The sequence below is a fragment of the Carassius carassius genome, chromosome 49, assembly GCF_963082965.1.
Source record: "Carassius carassius chromosome 49, fCarCar2.1, whole genome shotgun sequence".
NCBI lineage: Eukaryota > Metazoa > Chordata > Actinopteri > Cypriniformes > Cyprinidae > Carassius > Carassius carassius.
In genome coordinates, this window is record NC_081803.1 from 21,183,959 (window position 1) to 21,206,651 (window position 22,693).

A 22,693-nucleotide genomic window follows, 5' to 3' on the forward strand; every position below is an offset into this window, starting at 1 on the left:
GATTCATCTTCAGGGACGACACGAGAGGCCTAGTTTTTGAGTAAAAGAGTATTACTATGAGTGAATTAAAAGCAGAGCTATACGCGTGCAGATAAACATCTTCGGGCCAGAAGGTTTAAATACAGGAAGGGGTGAGCAATGTGCATGTAGGACAAGTGCTAGCATAACAAAAGCAGGAGAAGTACAAAAACAAGAGCATAAGGATTGATAAAAGGCAGGGTGAGAGGTTTACGAGTGTGGAAGAACACGCTGAAACAGAAGGAATCAATATTAGCTTGGTACCAGGAGCTACTAACTTAGTACTAAAAGATGGTGATGAGATGGGCAGGACTTCAACATACTAGCAGTTAAATATTAAAACTTCAGTATGTGCTACAGAATATGAATTATTTATCAATAGTTGTTGACTAAAAGTGATTTGATTTACAATAGAGGACAATAAAACCTCAGGCTTTTCTGGAAATACACACTTACCGTACAAAAGTTTGGGGTCAGTAAGTTTCTTCTGCTCACCAAAGCTTCATTTATTTGCTCAAAAATACAGTAAAAATGGCAATTTTGTGAAATATTATTACAACTTTAAAAAAGTGTTTCCTAGTTTATTACATTTTAACATGTAATTTATATCTGTGATCAAAGCTGAATTATCAGCATCATTACTCCAGTCTTCATGATCCTTCAGAAATCATTCTGATATGATGATTTGCTGCTCATAAAAACATTTCTCCTCAGGGTCATTATAGTTCATTAAAACTACAACAGTAAAAAATTACTTAAATTAAAATAAACATTAAATGAAATAACATTTAGAAAAATCACAATTATTTTTAATTATTTTAATATTTTTTCACAATAGCTGTCAAGGCAACATTTTCATTTAGTTTAATTTGACATACTAAAGTAATAAAATAAAAATTGAAATACAAATTAATTTAAAAAAAATATACAGACCCATTTTATATAAAAAATAAACCACATAAAATTACTTTAAAAAACATAATTAAAATAGAAATTGCATTATATTGAATATTTATAAAAATCAATAATATTAAAAATATTAATAATGCTAAAATAATAAAAAGTAAATAATAATACTAAAATAACACTGTTTCTTATTATTATCAATGTTGGAAATGGTTGTGTTGCTTTATTTTGTGGATATATATTTTTTGTTTGTTTGTTAGTTTTCAGGATTCTTTGGTGAGAAAATGATTCATGTCTTTACTGTTAGTTTTGATAAATTTAATGCATTTCTGCTGAATAAATGTAGCAATTTCTTAATAAAAAGAACAATTTTCCTGACCTCAAACGTTTGAACAATAGTGTTCGTAATGGTGTGTTACTAGTGTGCTTTACTATAATTTTGCCAATGCAAAAACCCTTTGGGAAATGTGTTGAGCCAACTCAGAAAAGAATGTGAGCAGTCAGCCAACTGTAAGTGTGACTGTGCCAAAAACCTGGGCGATCCCGTCCATGCCAAAACCAGCCCTTAAACACACCTACATCATGACTCCTTCTCAAATGACTAGGAATCCATGCAAACACAGTGATCATTGCAATTTTGCACCCTTACAGTGCTGCTGACATGAATCATTCTGGAACATGACTACTTGAATGCCTAAAAGTTTCCACCATCAAAATGACAGTTTATGTAAGACAACAGCAGTCAGTTAGTTGAGTTTTGGCCTTCTGAACATTCATGACAAACTCACACTTCATGCCGTGCCTGTTTGTAGATGAGTGCAGCCTGTGGTGCCTTTTCATTAACTGCAGCTCCAAAAAATATGCCTCCAATAGAGGAGAAAAGTGAAGACCCTAATGAGCCGAATGCAATTTGACTCCTGCCAGCAAGTGCTGAATACTCTTTGTCTTCTATTGAGAATGAAATAATCATTTTCTTTTGTTATATCTTTCTCTTTAAGTCGCCTATATGAACTGAACAACAACAGCAGAAAGGCAGAAATGTCGGCGTAGAACCTAAAGTTTGTTTGCGATGAATGATCGTGTGCCGCTCTCCAGCTGCGTATCAGGTTTTATCTTCCACGGAGGTCTTATTTACAAACCCTAAGAGGTGTTCGGCAGCTGTAGCAATGACTCACTCGCTGAACGTCATCATCTTTGATGCACAAAAGAGCCATTTAGGGCCTTTTAATCTTGGAGACGCAACAATACAGCAAATGCAATTACAGGCACAACGTGAGCTAATCAAAATCTCTGCTTAAACAAAAGCAGAGGAATGTCCTGGATTTATTGTTTTTTCTCTGAAGAACATGGAAAGGGAGTAAGGTTCATGTGATCTGAGGATGTTTGCCCTCTAGTGGAGCAGAAAAAACACAACTGCAAGCCTTGGCTGGTGTTCAAAGGGCCCTAGGCAATGGCACACTCAGCATTTAGTTCATTCAAAACCAACAAGACAGCAAAACAGGTCACAGATTGTGTCATCAAATGATTTGGATCTGAAAAACAATGAAATTCGAAGCATATGCAATGCTATAATGTCCACATGAGCAAAGCTTCAAAGACACTGAGCTTCTAGTAAAGTTACGGACTGTGAGATGCTACAGATACAGAAGTCAACTGATTAAATACATGAACAAATCATGACAAGTGTTGCAGTTATCAGACATGTCTGATGTGACTTTGACCATGTAAAATGGAGAATAAATGCATTAAAAAGAGAAAAATCACTAGCATGAGCAGAGCAATGCAATCTGATCTCTATGAATAAAAAACTGACCAAACCAAAGATGAAGGGTTTTCTGCATATAAACCACAATCTAGTTCACATCTGCCTACAAATCCTCTATTTTGGAGTTATTGCATCAAATATTTCAACATCAAAGCACGAATTCACCGCGCAATCTTCAAGATCATGTTCATGCAGAGGTCTTCCCCTCCTGATCTACTGCCAAACTCAGAAAAACGCAGCCATAGATCCCTGATCTCGATCTTACCTTCTTCCGGGGCTGCCATTTCATCATATTTGTAAAGCAAAAATGAACAGCATCAGAACATCACGATGGCAGAGAAGTGGGATTCAGGACGAGGACATAAAGTCACAGCGTATCCGGACGGCAGATTCATGACGCTCTCCAGGCGCGCAAACGTGCGTAAAAGCGCAGAGCTCTGGAGCCTCTAGTGTCCTCTTGATAATCCAACACTCGCAGTCCGGAGATATCGTCTCGTTTGAGCGTCAACTGGTAGTTTGTGTCCGTTTAAACGAGCGATAACGATTATTATGAGCCTAAAAACGCAGAAGGGACACTTGGCACGCTATATGCGGAGACATTCGCTCTCCATCGTGACAGCGGCTGATGTGCCTCGCGAGGACGAAAGAGAAGAAAAACTTTCCTTTCTGATAAACCCTTCGCGATAGTTCGCTCGAAACAGGCCGGGTTTCTTAAAGTGTTCCGTTCAAGTGTTCCGAACGCGCGCAAGAGACGACAAGTTCTGGATGAAACCCAGCGTTGATGGAAAATATTCCCGAAATAAATCACAGTGGATCGAGATTCCAGAGATGATGCGTAACTCTACACATACACGCGCATAGAGGAAAAAAAAACCTCAAAGACGCGCAGAAATGGACGGATCCGGTTGGAGAAAAGAAGAAGAGGAGGAAGAGGAGGAGTGGGAAAGAAAAACAGAACAATCCTTGGAATTTGAGAGTTGGACGGAGAAGGATATCCTCCGACAGAGCAGAACTGGAGCGCAGAACACTAATAACTTCCTTCCCCACTGCTCCTCTGCGCCGAGAGAAAGAGGAGGAGGAGGAGGAGGAGGAGTCCGCGGGGTCATAGAGCCGCCGGATACACACAAACACACAAACACACACACACACACACACATAATCTGGATTTACGAGGCCCACTGCTGCACAAAGAGGATAAAAGTACTCGAGCACAAACCTTTACACGCCCAAACCCCTAAACTGTCCATTCATGACATTGGATCAAACATCAACAAAGTATTCAAGCTTTACGTTTAATATGTACTTTTATATTTTTAATATACTGAAAATATGAGAAATGTGGTTTACTGTAAAATACAGTGCTTATTAATATGTTTATATTATATACATAATTGCATATAACACAAACTGAGTAATAATCATTATAATAATCATACATATGGGACAAATGCACAGTGCTATTTAGTTATAGTGTTGATTAAACAAGTTTTAAGCTTTGATTTAAATTCACTGATAGAGTTAATTGTTCTGATTACAAGCTATGACTGTATATTTTACAGTTCCTATATTGGAATTATTGTATTATGTTTGTTTCTGTAAATGTACTGAGAATATTTCCACTAAAGGACACATTATGACTTTAAGTTAATCAAAACATACCATACAAAACACTCAATTAATACTTTTTATTCAAATAAACTATTTCAAACAAAATTTTATTGAAGTACACATTAAGTAATTCATGCATTAAAAAAAATATTTTGAATATTATTTTGCAGTAAAAATTACATTGCCTTATATACAGTATCCTGCTGGTGCTAATTATTGTTTGATCTTTTAAGTTTTAGGTAAAATAAAATCAGACCAAGTGTTATTATGATTATGGTTTAATCAATAAAAACTGCAGTTAAGTCCTAATAACATTCAATAATAAATTTTAAAAAATAAATAAACATTGTTTTACAGCAAAATTACAAATATTGCCTTTTAATATGAACTTCTTTTTGGAACAATTTGGTTTTTTTTTTTTTATTCAAGGCTGAATAAAAGCATTTATTTTATTTTATAGTTAATCCTAACCCATATTTTTGCATAATGATGTATTGTTGTTTGATCTTAAACTTATTTTTTTAGGAAAATCAATCAATCAATCAAGTGTCAAGTGTTATCATGTTTATGGTTAAATCAATAATAACTTTGTAGGTGACTAATAATAACTTTCACAATAACTTTCATGCTTATAAAGTCATTAAGAAACATTATGAAATATAATACATAACAGATCATTAGTTCATGCACATTCAAATACATATACTGTAAATTAAAGCTGCATGTCATTTCTAATCTAAATGTACATTAGCTAATGATCTGTTAAGAATTATATAATGTAATGATGTTTGTCAATGACGTATTAATGAAAATGATTCTAAACTGTCAGCATTAAACTAACATACAGTATGTATCATCACAGTATTGAGTGATTGATGAACGTGGTTTATATGAAGGCATCACATTACAGTCCATACAAATGGCAGTGAGTGTTTTGTGTCAGAAAGCATTAACTACATATATGCTTAAGATTTATTTCAGGCACTGGACATCTTTAGTCGGTTCCAGTGTGTTTATAAAAGCAAAATCAATTACTACATTCCCTGCTGAAAATAGCTCTGTAATATGACACCTGTTCTGTCCATTGCCGGCTGTCTTTAAAGATTCATCTCTCTGCTTGTTTACCTTGGTGTTGTGCTTCTTAAGAGAGATTTAGACAAGTCCCTATGTCTCCGCTTGGCAAACTGCCTTGATCCTTTAATAATATTATTCTGAGGTCCAATTTCAAAAAACTTTAAATGCCACCAAGTGTGGCGGACAGGAAGAGGGCAGAGCTGTTTCTCTCTCTATGTCATTTCCTGCACTTGCACACAAAACACATTGTTCTCCTTGAACAAGAATTATAGACATTAGTTACTCCATTACACACTTGCACAATACAATGACAGAATACGCTCTCAAAACACATTTGCACCTGCTCACTGTGCATTTTATGGAAGCGTGTTTCTGCCACTGAATGGAAAAAAAGCTTATTGCGACTTTTTATCTCACAATTCTGAATTTTTCTCACAAATGCTAGTTTGCATCTCGTAATACTAACTTTTTTTCTCAGAACTGCATGATATAAAATTGAATCAGAGATGTAAATTATCAATTTTCCTGTAATTCTGACTTTTTCCTCGCAATTGCAAGTTACAAGTTATCAATTCTAATTCTGAGGAGAAATGACTATTTCCTTACAACTGCAAGTTTATACCTCACAATTCTGACTTTATAACTCACAAATCGCATGCTAAAATGTCAGAATTGCAGAAAAAAAGAGTCAGAAAGGGAGATAAAAAGTCGTAATTACCTTTAATTTAATTCAGTGGCAGAAACATGCTTCAATAGCATTTAGATACAAGCATGTCAAATAAAATACAAGACATGCACGGTTGTGAATAATAAGACGAGTGAGACAAACACATCACTTCTATAATGACAATACAAGTTTAGAAACTGATATAAATGACCTCCATCAATGTCACCTCAGAATAAAAGCAAAGATGTTGCTTCATCTGCAGTTTAAAGGGACAGATTGGACATCGTTAACCAACAATGAAGATAAACTACAGGCAACATTAGGCAATTAGCAGCAATTAAACCTTATTAAAAGCACATTTCATCAGAAGAGCACCTGTCAAATGCAATGATATCCAAATAATATCAGGTCACTTTCCAATAAAAGAGCTGCTGAACGATGAAATGCCAAGACAACCTGGAAACATCTGAACAGCCGTTGGGCAACATTACAAGTAAAAACACTTCCAGTTACTGTGTTACTGTGTTTAATAAACACTTATATAATAATAATTAGGGTAATGATTCACATATTTTTTTTACTTGAGCTAATGTAAAATAAAAAACTATTGTCTCAATTTAAAAATATAGATGTGAATCATTACCCTAAACATTTTTCATTGGATGAATGAAACACTTATTTTTCAGTGTGCTACAGCAAGTGATTTTTAAATCAAATTAAGTCAATGTAATTTTAAGATAAAATAAAAATAATCATCCTATACAGAACTGACGTTTACTTCTGGCTTTTTAAACATGTGTGCAAGTTCTACTTTACAAAAAAAACAACAAAAAAAAACATTTCAGTTTTGCAACTGTTTAGTTTTCTCATCCAACACGCGAGGAGTTGAGCTGAACATCCCTTCACTGTCTCTGCTTGTGCAGGGCACGGACAGGTACAGTACGCTAACGCAGCTTCAGCGAGCAGGAAAGGGGCTCTTATTTTGTGCAGTAGGCTGTTCGCTTCCTGCTATCTGTGCCTCAGACGTGTAGCTCTGCACTTCCATTGCTGAACGGCTGCCTGTGTCCTGTGCACAGATTTCAAAATACTTCCACACAAATGACATAGCGAATGATCATAATGTAGACTGTGCACGAGGGCGCACTTGCTGAAAAATCGGCCCGAAAAAAAGACCAAAAACCGGCCGATTGCCGATCACCGATCAGGTATTTTAAGCAAAAAACGTCCGGTTCCGATTCATGGCCGGTCAACCGGTGCATCCCTAGCAACCATCCAGAACATCCAAACGACCAGCTACAAGTATCCTAGCAACAATCCAGAACACTCTAGCAACCACCTAGAAGCCGCCTAGTAACCAACCAAAACACCCTAACAACCAACAAGAAGTACACTATCAACCATCAAGAACACCATAGCAACCATCCAGAACACTCTAGCAACCACCTAGAAGCACCCTAGCAACCATTCAGAACTCCCAAATGACCAGCTACAAGTATCCTAGCAACCATCCAGAACACCCAAACGACCACCTACAAATATCCTAGCAACCATCCAGAACACCCTGGCAACCACTCAGAACAACCAACCAACCACCTAGAAGCACCCTAGCAACCATTCAGAACATCCAAACGAACAGCTATAAGTATCCTAGCAACCATCCAGAACACTCTAGCAACCACCTAGAAGTACCCTAGCAACCATTCAGAACACCCAAATGACCAGCTACAAGTATCCTAGCAACCATCCAGAACACCCTGGCAACCACTCAGAACAAACAACCAACCAACCACCTAGAAGCACCCTAGCAACCATCCAGAACACCCAAACGACCAGCTACAAGTATCTTAGCAACCATCCAGAACACCCATAAAAACAACCATTTGTGGGGAAGTCGTGGCCTAATGGTTAGAGAGTCGGACTCCCAATCGAAGGGTTGTGAGTTCGAGTCTCGAGCCGGCAGGAATTGTGGGTGGGGGGAGTGCATGTACAGTTCTCTCTCCACCCTCAATACCACGACTTAGGTGCCCTTGAGCAAGGCATCGAACCCCCAACTGCTCCCCGGTCGCCGCAGCATAAATGGCTGCCCACTGCTCCGGGTGTGTGCTCACAGTGTGTGTGTGTGTGTTCACTGCTCTGTGTGTGTGCACTTCAGATGGGTTAAATGCAGAGCACGAATTCTGAGTATGGGTCACCATACTTGGCTGAATGTCACTTCACTATTTTTTTCACTAAGTCTCCTAGCAACCATCCAGAACACTCTAGCAGCAACCTAGAAGTATCCAAGTATCAGGTCAGTGCAGGACAGCAGACACAGGCTTTCTGTAAGCCCTTCAAGTGATTTAGCAGAAATATTCTGCATCTGTACTCTCTACCACAAATTACTTTAAAAGGCCGTTTCACAGTCAGAATTGCAAGATGTAAAATCGCAGTTGCGAATTATTACTTCAGAATTGTGTGAGATAAATCACAACTGCATGTTATGAAGTCAGAATTGCAAGATCTAAATTGTTATATTGATCATTTATATAGCAAAAAAAATCAGGATTGTGACATGCAAACTTGCAATTGCAAGAATAATTTAGCAAGTTTAAATCTCTCACAAATTTTTCTCACAATTCTGAAATTATAACTACAACTCTCGCAGTTGTATCTCACTTTAAAAATCGAAATTGCGAGTTTGTCATGTAATTCTAAAAAAAGTCAGAATTGCAAGATTTAACCTTGCAATTGTGGGAAAATGTCAGAACAGTCAAATAAAAAGTCGCAGTTACTTTTTTTTTCAGTGGCGGAAAATGGTCTTCCATATTAATGAATTGCTTTGAGCACAACAGAAGATATTTTGAAGAATTATGGTAACTAAACAGTTGAGGGTAGCCAGTGACTTCTATAGTACTGAAAAAAAAGCTATGAAAGTCAATGGCTACCATTAGCCTATTTGGCTACCAACATTCTTCAAAATATCTTCTTTTATGTTAAGCAGGCGGAGGAAACTCTTACAGGTTTGGAAAGAGTGGAGGGTGGATAAATAATCACATAATTTTCACTTTTTGGGTGAACTATCCCTTTCATGCACATCACAATAGCAATTCCTGAAATCAAAGATGGGAGGTTTCATGAGAGGAAGGTCCTTATTTTAGAAAACATCTGATTGGGAAAAAAATTTAATGAGCTCATGCAAACAAAATGAGTCAATGTTTTTGGTCTCTGAAGGGAAAACGTTTTAAATATGTATATTTAGTAGTACACTGGCATATAACTAAAAGCCATAAATCTCCAAATTTGATTGCATGTCATTTTAAATGAAGATTGAGAATAAACTGAATGAAAGAAAAACACAAACCCATGCATCCGCTAAAAGATTGTGCTATGAGTACAAAATTTGAATTTTAAAATAACGCACTGAATAAAAGCAGCAAACTCAATGTTATTTGCTGAAAATCCCTCTAGGTTTGTTTTCACCCAAATGAATCACAGAAGTGTTTAAAGCAGCTTGGTAAACAAGAATATTCAAGCATATTGTGAAGATTTCAAGACCTTGGGAAACATTGTCGTGCATGAGTGTGTGTGCGTGCATGTGTGTGTGTGTGTGTGCGACGAGGCCGCAAGCTATAATGAGAGCTGCTAATTAATGTTGTGGGGCGTATCTCACAGCCACAGTGGCTCTATCTTCAGACAGCAGCCCGACTCTCTCACTCGCTGACGAAGAAGAGGAGGAGGGGGCGTGAAACAGACACTCTCCTAACACAAAAGATGCAACAAGCCTTTCTAAGAACCAACAGCTGCTCCACCTTTACTCTCAGCCCCACTAATGGCTCTCAATTGAACCCTCCCACTCTGATGAAGATGTATTGAGTTCTTGGGTGCCCTGGAGATCCAGCCTAATTCCCAGGAGGAAGGTGCAGGTCAGATGGGTCACATTCTGCTGTAAGCCGTGTGTGAGGGACAGTTGGAGGTCAGGACTTCATCGTTAGACCTCAGTTGGGGCTCTACATAAATGCAACCCTCAGAAATAATCTTCAGTGGTTCTACTGTACCTTGTGTGCAGAGCATGTCTGGCTGTGTTCTTAAAGTCTAAAATATTGGATATTTCTGGATTCTTAACATCTAAAATATTGGTTTTAGGTTCTGTAAAGTGTAAAATATTGAGTTCTTGGTTCTGTAAAGTCCAAACATTGTTTTGTAATATCTAAACTATGGGTTTCTGGGTTCTGTGTAGTCTAAAATTTGCCCTGCAGAGTCTCTGTCCTCTGTCCTTTTTTTATATATATATAATTAAGCCCCACTGCTCATGATTAATCATCAAGTCGAAGTGGATGAAATCAAGCCTCTTCCAATTATTTTCCTAGTTGAATGTCGACTACAAAAAAAAGCGTCTGTCAAGCTCCAAAAAGGACAAAATATAACAACACCATTTCTCCTGAAGTCAGTTGATATTTTTCTATGAAGAAAAGACTGAAATGCACACTGTCATTCACTGATGATCAAATCTGATTCATACTCTGAAGAACTGATGTACAGTATCTTCATGTGTAGGTAACTGACATATAAAAGCTACTTTATAACCTGATTGCATGTAAAACAGCAGCTTGGACACACTGCTTTTGTGCTCCAGAGAAGAAGAAAAAATTAACACTGGTTTCAAAACAACACAAGGGCGAGTAAAGAATGACAGATTTTTCCTTTCAAAAGGTTCTCAAATGACATCAGGCTGTAAAATCCTCTAATTGGAGGCTTTTTTAAGAGCGTGCTCAACCAAGCAAAGATACAGACCGGTGAGAACAGATCCCTGAGGAGAAACGCTCTCTTGGAGCACCATCAAACTGTCGCCTACTATTAGATATGCTGACCTTAAGACTGATTATTTGCCTCTGCCACAGGCCACTCAAGTGACCCTGAGGGCAATTAGATTTGCAATAGAATTACCTTCAGTTCTCCGGGTCTTTCACTCTCACAATGCGACTGCTAATTCAATCAGTTCAAAGCTGCATTCTGGTTTGTCGCCTGGGCTAAGTTTAGCCAGTTGAGATCTGTAAACATTGTGGCAAGCTCAAACTGACCATGTGAGACTCTACAGCCTCTTGGAACACTGGATTCTAGAAAAAATCAAACATTTTGGTAAATTCTGTCAATTCAAATAAATTCTCTGTAGTCTAAAATATGGGTACCTCAGATCTGTAAAGTCAAAAAATTGTTCTGTACATTCTAAAACTGGTTTATGGGTTCTGTAAATTCTAAAGACTGTTCTGTAAAGTCTAAAATATGGATTTCTTGATTCTGTAATGTCTAAAATATTGATTTTGTGGTTCTGTAAAGTCTATAAATGTTTTTTTAAAGATTAAAATATTGGTTTCCGGGTTCTGTAAAGTGTAAAATATTGATTTCTTAGTTCTGTTAGGTCCAAACATTGTTCTGTCAAGTGTAAAATACTGGTTTCTTGGATCTGTAAAGTCTAACTATTCTATAAAGTTAAACATTTTAGTTTTCAGGTTTTGTGAAGTCTAAAATGTTATGTTGACCTTACAGACAGATTATTTGCCTCTGCCACAGGCCACTCAAACGACCCCGAGGTCAATTCGATTTGGAATAGAATTACCTTCAGTTCTCTGGGTCTTTCTCAACCAGTGCAAGGCTGCATTCGGGTTAGTCGACCCTGTCTAAGTTTAGGTCTGTAAACACTGCAGCGAGACTCTACGTCCTCCTGGAGCACTGCCACCATTGTGTAGCACCATCAGTCCATAAAAACAGCCTTCGATCTGATTGTACTATTGTTGTTTTTAGCGGATGCTTGGGTTTGTGTTTTTCTTTCATTCAATTTATTCTCAAATAGTTCAATATAGAGCAAACAGCTTATTCTATTTTTTTTTTTAGTAAATCATAGACTAATATCTTGGCCTTCTTCCTGTTCAATATCTTTTCTGGAATATGCATAATTATGCATTTATGTTTCGGGGCCTCAACACAACACAACCCTCGTTTAAAATTCAACAGTTTAATCAATAATTCATACATTGTCAAACACACTGCGCCGCTCTGACAAATGTTGGGGATTTTCCCATCACCCCTTGTTTACGGCTGAGTCCCAAGGGTGCCACTGTTGTTAAGATACCAAATGAATATCTGCCATTAAAACGAAGCGACGCCATTAGAGAAAATGAGGCTGATGAGATGGATGTTGTAAACAGAGCACCTCCACCTCTCGAAGAAAACACTGAAGCCACGAGATTCTCTTCTTGTGCTTTACCTTCCGCTACAGCTGCAATTCACATTCTGTTAACGACCATTATTTGTCTTTCTAGTAGAGACTTGGAGACTTAATCAATGGATTAGCTACCTAAGTCAAGCATTACTATTACTATTGCTAATACTAAACTTATACCATGCATATTATAATTTGGTGAAAAATCCGTCCTTCGTTTTGTGTGCTAGTACTTGTCTAATAGAGCATTGTTTGCGTTTATTTTCTGAATGTTTTGCTGAAAACAAAACGAGCAAAATTGACGTACATTAAAGGAAGCACTTAAGCCATGGCAATAGACCAGAATATAAGGAAAACTTAGTCATTACATATATGCAACACTTAAGGCGGGCGTACATGGTGCGATTTTTGCTGTCGTACAAGTTCGCATGCGATTTTTTTCAATCGTGTGGAAATCGCGTATGCTCGTATGGTCGCGGCTCGTATCATTTGGGATGAATTACGAGCCGAGCAGAGTGGCTTAGGAGCACTTCCCGACCTCCCGATCATTTTTAAACATGTCTAAAAAGTTCGTGAGCTATCGGTTTGAATTCATGACATGTGTGCAGTTGAACGAGCCGATTTGTTGATTTATCTGAAGTTGACCAATCACGAACTAGGAAAACCACAGAAGAAGAAACACGAACAGGGCAGCGCCATGGCGGATAAACTCGCTGAAGTCTGACAGGAACAGCGAGCGCTGTATGAGGTTTCTAGCAACGTGTACCATGCTTTTTAGCTCTCTCTCTCTCTCGCACTCTCTCTCTCACACACGCATTATGTAGTTTACAGGGACTCTCCATAGACGTGACGGTATTCTATACTGTATATCCCCATACACTACCTCTATCCATTACGGAAAATGCATGTTTAAAATTTCTATTAAACACCGTGTAGTATTTTTTTTTAAAGCCATTTGGTTTACGAGGGCACAGGAATTGTCCTCACAAACCATGTTTACATTGTAATACCTATTTCAGATATTTATAAACCTACAAGAACACACACACACACAGGGTGACCAAACGTCCCGGTTTCCTATTGCTGAAAAATAACATGTACGTGTAGGAATTGGGTCACGGCTTGTATACGGGTAGGGTCACGGCTTGTATCAATATTGTATATGCAGTTATGGGAGAGGGAGAGCAGTTATATAAGGTGCGTTCAACTTGAAGCAGCGCTGCACAGAATGACATCACCTGTATGGCATCAAAGTACCGCGAGAGCGATTCGAATGCATTGGATATGTGTGCTCTCTTAGCGCTCTCGCGGTATTTTAATGTCATACCTTCTGTGCGTGCAGCGGTGCTTCAAGTCGAACGCGTCTATCAACTTCGTGCGATTGCTTCTGGAATTCGCAGGTTGTAAAATCGTGTCGTATATCATCTCGTCCGTACGATTTTCAGATAAACTCACTCGTGCCGTGTGCATGGACATACGATCTTGCGACCATCCGAATTCGCACCGTGTACGCCCACCTTTAGCAACTACTACAAATTGCTTAGAACACCAAAGCAACTGTTAAACACTATATGAACACCCTAGCACATCCCTTGCAACTGTTAAAATGGCTCAGAACACCCTAGCAATGCAACACCCCAAAAGCTGTTAAAAATAACTCCAAGAACACATTAGCAACAGCATAGCAACACCCTGGAAACCAGCTCCAACAGGTTAGCTCTGTAGCAGCACGTTTTGCATATGCACATAGAGAAAAATGTTAGTTTTAGCTTTTTAGCTAACAGCTATTCCCAATTACTATAATGAACGCAGTGCCATTTATCTACAAAGAGATGCTATTTATATAAAAATACTTCATGCAAAAACACAGGGCCCTTTAAAGCTGTGTTTAATAATTCATCTGCACTGGATATTGATGTAACGGAGTTCAACATGCTGTTTAAATCAACACGGCTGTTAAAGAGCAGTCGGGTTTCATCTGAACCCAGATCAATAATAACACAGCACAGCAGAGCCACAAACTCACTCTGAGGACACAAACAAAGAGAAACCGAGGGTTTGTGTGGGTCCCTTGGTGTTGGCAGAGATAACAGCATTTACAACTTAGTGCGTGTGAGCGTAATTGTGTTTATAGCTTTAAATGTGTGTGTGTGTGAAGTGTTTGGGCTAATGTGGCTGTTAGTCCAAAAAGCCGAATAAATATCCTACATTCTCAGCATCTAACACATTAAACTGAAGCAGATCATTTTAGATTCGCCACTTAACAAATGCTGGGATACTCTACTGTTCAAAAGTTGGAAATGTGAAAATATTACTATTTAAAATAACTGTTTTTAAAATGTCATTTATTTCAGCATCGTTACTGCAGTCTTCAGTGTCACATGATCCTTCAGAAATCATTCTAATATTTTGCAGAAACCATGATACAATTTTTTTCAGGATTCTTTAAGAATAGAAAGTTCAAAAGAACAGAATTAATTTTAAATATAAATCTTTTGTTATATATGTATTTGTGTATGTGTCTGAATTTCATTTAAAGTTTTTAAGTTGATGTATTAAAATAACTAAAAATTAAACTGAAATAAAAACTATATTTTTAAACAAAACTAAACTAAATCTAATAAAAAAGACAAACAAAAAACAATTACTGAAACTTTAACTGATCTAAATGCAGGTATCTAAATGATACTAAAATAACACACATACAGATATATATATATATATATATATATATATATATGTGCACACACACAAACATATATACATATATATATACACACACACATATATACACACACACACACACATATATATATACAGTACAGACCAAAAGTTTGGAAACATTACTATTTTTAATGTTTTTGAAAGAAGTTTCTTCTGCTCATCAAGCCTGCATTTATTTGATCAAAAATACAGAAAAACAGTAATATTGTGAAATATTATTACAACTCAAAATAATAGTTTTCTATTTGAATATACTTTCAAATAAATAATTTATTCCTGTGATGCAAAGCTGAATTTTCAGCATCATTCCTCCAGCCTTCAGTGTCACATGTAACATCAGTCTATCACATGATCCTTTAGAAATCATTCTAATATTCTGATTTATTATGAGTGTTGGAAACAGTTCTGCTGTCTAATATATTTGATCAATAAAAGGTTAAAAAGAACTGCATTTATTCAAAATAAAAAAAAATTCTAATAATATATATTTTAATAATATATTTTCTTTACTATCACTTTTTATCAATTTAACACATCCTTGCTGAATAAAAGTATTGATTTTATAAAAAAAAAAAAGAAAGAAAAAAAATTACTCACCCCAAATTACTGACCAGTAGTGTATATTGTTATTACAAAATATTTATATTTTAAAAACATAGCTTCTTTTTTTTTTTACTTTTTATTCATCAGAGTATCCTAAAAAAGTATCACATGTTCTGAAAAAATATTAAGCAGCAGAACTGTTTCCAACTTTGATAATGAATCATCATATTAGAATGATTTCTAAAGGATCATGTGATAATGATCCTAAAAATTCAGCTTTGAATCACAGAAATAAATGATCATTTAAAGTATAATACATTTAAAAACAATTATTTTAAATTGTAATAATATATCACAATATTACATTTTTTCTGTATTTTTGTATTTTTGATCAAATAAATGCAGGCTTGATGAGCAGAAGAAACTTCTTTCAAAAACATTAAAAATAGTAATGTTTCCAAACTTTTGGTCTGTACTGTATATATACACACACACACACACACACACATATATATATATATATATATATATATATATATGTATACATACATGTACATTATTGTAATTATGATATTTGTGCTAAAAGTTATCAATAGTCTGTTTTAGTATTTTATTTACACACACACACACACACACACACACACACGTACATATATATATATATATATATATATATATATATATATACAGTATATATAATGCTAAACTCAAGACTGAAAGCCAGAAAACTGAACTGACGGGATGTTTAAAGCGAAGCTAAGCGCTCAATACGTCAGAGAGAAACTACGCGGGTCAAATTCCAGTGCTAGCATCAAGGCTAGAATCAGACGAATCATTCATGGCTCTCATCTGTGAGGGAGGATATGTATGATTTATCACTCAGACACTGAGATAACGGAGCCCTTGGCCATGCCTCTACTAACAAAACCTCACCCGAGCAGCCGTGAGGAGGACTCAAACTCATCACACACCTGGTGCTCACGCCACACTTCATGTAAAACGTGTAAGTTTCACCACCGTCTGATTCTCAGCGGATGTGTGAAAGTCGCTTGACTGCCTCTTTCAGAGAAAATGAAGATGTGAGGAGCAGTGGGCATTCAGCAGGTTTATTTATGACAACGCAGGTTATTAAAAAAATAATGCTTATAATTAGAGCCAAAAGAGCTTTTTACGTTCATGCATGTCAAAAGCTGTGGGGGCAATCAAAATCTTCAGTATTTTGATGCAAATTCATCTTTACTTAGCAATATGTCTCATAATAGTACAGTATTTATCCCAGCATTTGTATTAAAGTAAAGAAAAGTCATATTGCGTGTGGTTTTATTTGGTAAATCAAACTTTATGTGTTGTTAAAGCATTTATACGATAATATACATAAAATAAAAAAGTGTGACGTGGAGATACTTTATAGCTGAAATGAATTTATTCCAAATAACTAAAAATATAAATGAATTAATATGAATATATGAATTAAAACAAATAATTAAAATCAAGTAAAAAATGAACAGTAGCAAGACTTTTCAAGCTGCATAAGCTGAACGCTGTTAAATGTGTTTCCAAGCAGTGAAATCAGGCTGATTAGGTTTTGATGAAACCATTCATGACCTTTATCTGCTAAACCAACAGCGTTTAAAATGTTTACATGACCTTATACGCTGTCAAGCAAGTTCAGCATAAGATCGTGCACGCAAACACACTCGATATTTGATACTAATGACATTTTTGTAACTTGATGAACAATTTTGATGGTGAGCTAAATGAAGCAAAATCCGGTGCTTTGCTGAACCACTGAAGACTTTATCTCCATTGTGTTGGTTCTGTCCTAATGTTGCTTCTCTGGCCACGCTCTTATCTTTACCATTCCTTCGGACCCTCCTGTCGCTCTGTAAGAGAAATGAAAGGCTAGAAAGAGCAGCTGTAAATAAGTCTGAGCTGGGGTGTTTGCACCGCTCTGTTGTCTTTGAACTCGAGCGCTGTTCTGTGTCAGAGAGACTCCCTTCTTTCATTCTTTCATGTCGAAGCGAATGCGTGCCACTCGTGTCTTTCTCCGCGTGTGCGTGGGGAGCTGGGCCGTAATGGGCTTAAAGCAGGCTTGAGGTTAGTATCAAAGTCTTGAACCTGATAATAAGTAAAATCCCCCTTTTGTAGCAGTGGGGAAAAGCGGCTTCTCTGAGTTAACAAGCATGAAATGTTTGGGCTCTCTGTGGCAGCTCTATTTGTCACGCTTGTTCATGTGATTGCAGCACACCAACTTTTCCTGTTATTCTTTCTGCTATTTATTCATTTTTTACTCTCTTTCTTTCTGTCACAGAGGTTATTGTGACTTTCAGAATAAGAAAGCAGGAGGCTCTATCACACTGGCCATTGTACAGATGCTAGAGAAAAAAAGAAATATATACAGCAATAATCATCATCTATACACACACACACACACACACACACACACACACACACACACACACACAGACAGATATATATATATACACACATATATATAAATATATATACAAACACACACAAGCAAACAAAGAAATATTATTATTATATATTTATTTAAGCATTCTGTCATGGTACTACTAATAATAATAAGAACAGTAATATAACGATGATAATGATGATTATTATTATTATTATTAAGTAACAATTATTATTAATATAACATATATATTAAGTAACAATCAATATCAGAACTAACTAAAATATATTTAACTAATTACATTATATATATATATATATATATATATATATATATACACACACACACACACACACACACAAACAAACAATTAAATAAATATTATTATAATATATTTAAGCATGCTGTAGTGTTACTTACAAATAATAAAAATAATAATATTAGTTTTAATAATGATTATTATTTTATTTCTTATTTTATTTATTTATCTATTATTTTTTATTATTATTATTATTATTACTAAGTAACAATTAATATTAACATAATAATATATTACATATAAATTAAGTAACAATAAACATAAGAACTAACTAATGTATAATTCAATTAACTAATTTCATAATTTCATATATATATATATATATATATATATATATACATACATACATACATACATACATACATACATACATACACACACACACACACACACACACATAGACAAACAGACACACACAATATCTGGTCACAATTCCTCAATCAGTCATTAAAATAATCAGCTGAATGTTTTAGAAAAATTAAATAAACACAATTTTCCCTTTATATGACGTTGATGATTCCAGTGTGGCTCTAAAAGCTAATTACACCCAGAACAGCGTTCTGATCACACTGCATAATGGAAAATGTATTCAGTGGTTCCTTCCATTTGTCTAAAAGTTGAAGGACTTTAATTTGCTGCTTTAACTAAAACAGTTGCACGAGTCTAACAGGATGACTGGAGGCCTGCAGACCACACAAAGGACATTTATTAAACAAATAGCACTGCGCCGCGGCGGAGCCGGAGAAAAAACACATCTCACTCCATAATCGAATTGCGTTCACGCTCACCACCAAAACAGCATATTACCAGCGACGAGAGCATTGATCAGGTGGAGGGAGTTATTGTGCGGTGGTCCGGCGGGAGCCGTGAGAGGCAGAGCTACCCCCCACCCCCAATCCAATGCTAAATATAGCATTTAGTCATGCTAAACTGCATGCCAGTCTGCTTGAGTTAAGTCAGTAGCATTCCTACTTTAAGTTGTTACTAGCACTGCTCCACAATGTTTGATGATGGAGTCACACTGCCTCTATGACATGGACCTGTCCCCTCTGATCAGCTCCAAACAAAGGCTCCCGCGGAGGTCAGGATGAAGGGAAGGTGCTGGGGGCGACAGTCGGACACACTGATGTCCTGCCAGGCTCCCGCTGGAGGGAAGTGCTGCTACAGGAGACATGGCACTTTTATTGGAGCTGTCAGAGTGTGAACAAACACCCCGGTCAGAACAGACCGAGCATGACAGCTAGCGGCCCCGAAACATGACATCTTGAGATCTAGATGACCTGAGCGTCCCAAATGAACACTCATCAGTGCTCGTTTATTAGAACCTACCACAAATCAAGAGTAAGAAGAAGCTCAATGATGTAAGTGATGAGAAATCCGTTTATATATTGTCCACATCTACACTGTATGTTGCTTAAATATTTAAATAGTACATTAAATCATAAAATTATATTAAACATATATTATATATTTATATAGAGAATGGCCTCATGTCGCACATGCTTAAGTGTGTGTGTGAACGCAGCTTAATCTAGCGTTATGATCAAAGTCCCTTCTTTGTGCTTCTGATGTAAGAGGCTCTCATGAGAATTGAAAGATTAATGTTGACATCAATCAGTCAGTCTAAAGGAATCTCTTTATCAGGTCTAAACTATGCCTCGCTTCTATAACACACGGCGACTCCTTGGAGAACAATGAGAATGTCATTAAATCTGGGGAGGTTTTGGGAAGTCTGAATCAAAAAAATAACAGCCGGTAGGTTCTGTGGCGGTGGCGTGCTGTCAGCCTATCCCAGGCATCATCTTCATGTTGTTTCTGTATCTGTCAGGAATAACATTCAGGCTTTTGGCTCTCGTGTAGCACATTTCATGCCCTGGTCTTCATCAGCACACCAGTCATCAATCACACCGCGGCTCCGCCCCCTGACAGCCAGCCGACAGCCAATCACGAGCAGCGGCCGCCCATCAGGCCCTCGTCTAGGTGACATGTTCATTTTGATCAACGCAGCCAAACCTCTCCCTGGAAAGAGAACGAGACGAGAGACGTGCTGAACACACCTGAGCAGAGTTCACTGAACGCACACCGCCCAAGATCAGAGAACATAAATATAGTAGATAAAAAAAAAAAAATCTTATTAGATAAAATCTATATATATATATTCTGATTATAGATAGTAAGCTTTGATTTTACTGCAAAGTTAGATATAGTGGTCATGAATGATTCATATGAATCATTATTAATATGAATTATTATAAATATGATTCATATAACTGGTTAGTACTTATGAGTACCAGTAAGTTCACTCATAACTTGACTGATTCATTTAAAAGAACCAGTTCAAAGGAGTCACTGGTTCACGAATCAGACTACACTGCTCATGCTGTATATCTGTCATCATGTGTCAAAGAAAATAGTACTGCAATAAAACTAAATAAATGGAAACAAAGATGGTAACATTTCATCATTTTTGTTTAGTATATACTAAAGCTTTATTACCAAATTACTAAAACAACCATTAACGTAATCGCAAGCTGATGTAAGGGCCGTGTAAAGCATTGTGTAGGAACTCAAAAGCATGGATGAAAGCAGAATTTGGAAAGCCGGATGAGGCGGGAGAGAAAGCGGCCCTCCCTCGCCTCTCCACACAATGCAGCCAACTTCCTGTTCCGCCACAGGAAGTGAGCTGGAACCGAAACACCCCCAGACCCCCCGGGGAACAGCAGCTGTGACTGCAGCCATCAGCGCCGGTCCATTCAGTGGCTCACGGCTGTTTTTATTATACATGTACACTTAGACACAAACGCACCCACATCCCTGGATAAGACACACACACACACGCTAATAAAACACAACAGCTTTGATGAATTCATGAAGCTACATTTGCACTAAGACCTGCAGAATATATGACAGGATTTCAAGCACATTTTAAACGTAACTTCCCACAAGATTCACTGTGCAGAAGTGGAATCCACTGGACGATTCGTTTACAGATTAATTGGACACAAACTGATGCTGTCAGTTTGGAAGTTGTAATTTAATGTGTGTTCAAGTAATTTCGGATTGATATATAACTGATTTTCCTTCTCTTTCATGTCATGAAAAAGTTTTTTAGTTCTAGTGCAAGAAAATGAAATGCAAAAGATGTGCTTTGGATGTGCAAAAGACACTTTAATATTTAATATACAATATAATAGTTTTTATATATTTTATTTAGTATTAATATTAATAATAATAATAATAATAATAATATAATCTTTATTTTAATAATGGCCAATTTTTAAATTTTATTTTATTTTAAATAATAATTACTTTGTTAATAAAAAGCTCCATGTGTAAATAATACCATATTTAAATATAATTTTGCATGCACACACACACTTATTATTATTTTATTTTTTTATTATTCTTAAAATATTACATATCTTACACTATTTATCAGACATTCAACACATAATACTAAATTATTTTATATATTTTCATGTAGAACATTTGTAATATTTATTTATATTGATATAAATGCACATCAAATAAATGTATATATAAATTGTATATAAATACATATTACAAAACACATTTTTACAAAAACATTTTGAAAGATGACTGTGTAGTATTTAATAGTGTTGAGTACATACAGTACTCATGCAGAACGACATAGTGATAAACAATACCAAGACAGCTTGCCAGAAAACACTGATCATCCAGTCAGTACATGAGGGCAACACACTTTGCATGACAAAAATACATAACCCATCATTCTCAAAATACAACAAGCATCAATTGCAAACTGTACTGTACTGATCTTCATCCTGAGGCGTGTTCCTTGTGGCTCTCTGACAGACCAGGGATGTCTCTGAAGGTGAGATCACCCAGAGAGAGCTGAGAAAACTCATGTGCTGCACCTATTGTGCCGGTTCTCAAGCTTACTTTGCTTTCAGATTCGTTCCCGCTGCACGGCTCCTTGAGCGTGAGTACAACAGAATGTAGCGTAAACACTTGACAATTTCTCAGATGCATGTGTTTGTAAAACAATGCTGACGACACAGGGTCAGGTGAACCGCAGTGCTATGAATAACAACATCCGCCCGCACTTTCAGTCTCTGCACCGCTGTGAAACGAGAGGAAACTAATCTCATCCCCGTGCCAGGTCTCCTGCGGGCGATGCCAATTCCACACCCTGCCAGGACGCATCAGACTGTAAGTCATGCCAAAGAGGAGGAGAGAAACATACAGTATACCAGCATAGCAGTAGCTCAAACAGTCCATATGAATGGAGTAACCCTAGAAGACCTACTAACATTTGAGAGAATGTGCAGTAAACAATAGAACACACTGCAACGCATGTACATTCGATTTCAAATCTAATGGCAGTAATATTGTATCAACTAGTGATAGAGGACAATAAGCCAATTCACAATCATCAACATTAAAACTATAAATAACTTATTTTGCATGTTCAA

The 22,693-nt window shown here is 36.6% G+C and overlaps 1 protein-coding gene across 3 annotated transcripts in view; it reads right to left on the bottom strand.

The window, feature by feature from the left end:
* Positions 1 to 22,693, bottom strand: part of LOC132132242 (tetratricopeptide repeat protein 28-like) — a 254,837-nt gene that overhangs the window by 164,724 nt on the left and 67,420 nt on the right. Inside the window, exon 1 of one of the 3 annotated variants that reach the window (XM_059544583.1) lies at positions 2,955 to 3,718. The exons of the other annotated variants lie outside the window; for them this stretch is intronic. Coding sequence (XP_059400566.1) covers positions 2,955 to 2,981 — 27 coding nt within the window. The 5' untranslated portion in view covers positions 2,982 to 3,718. Of the gene's footprint in view, positions 1 to 2,954; positions 3,719 to 22,693 lie in introns of those variants that run through there. 3 annotated transcript variants of the gene reach the window in all.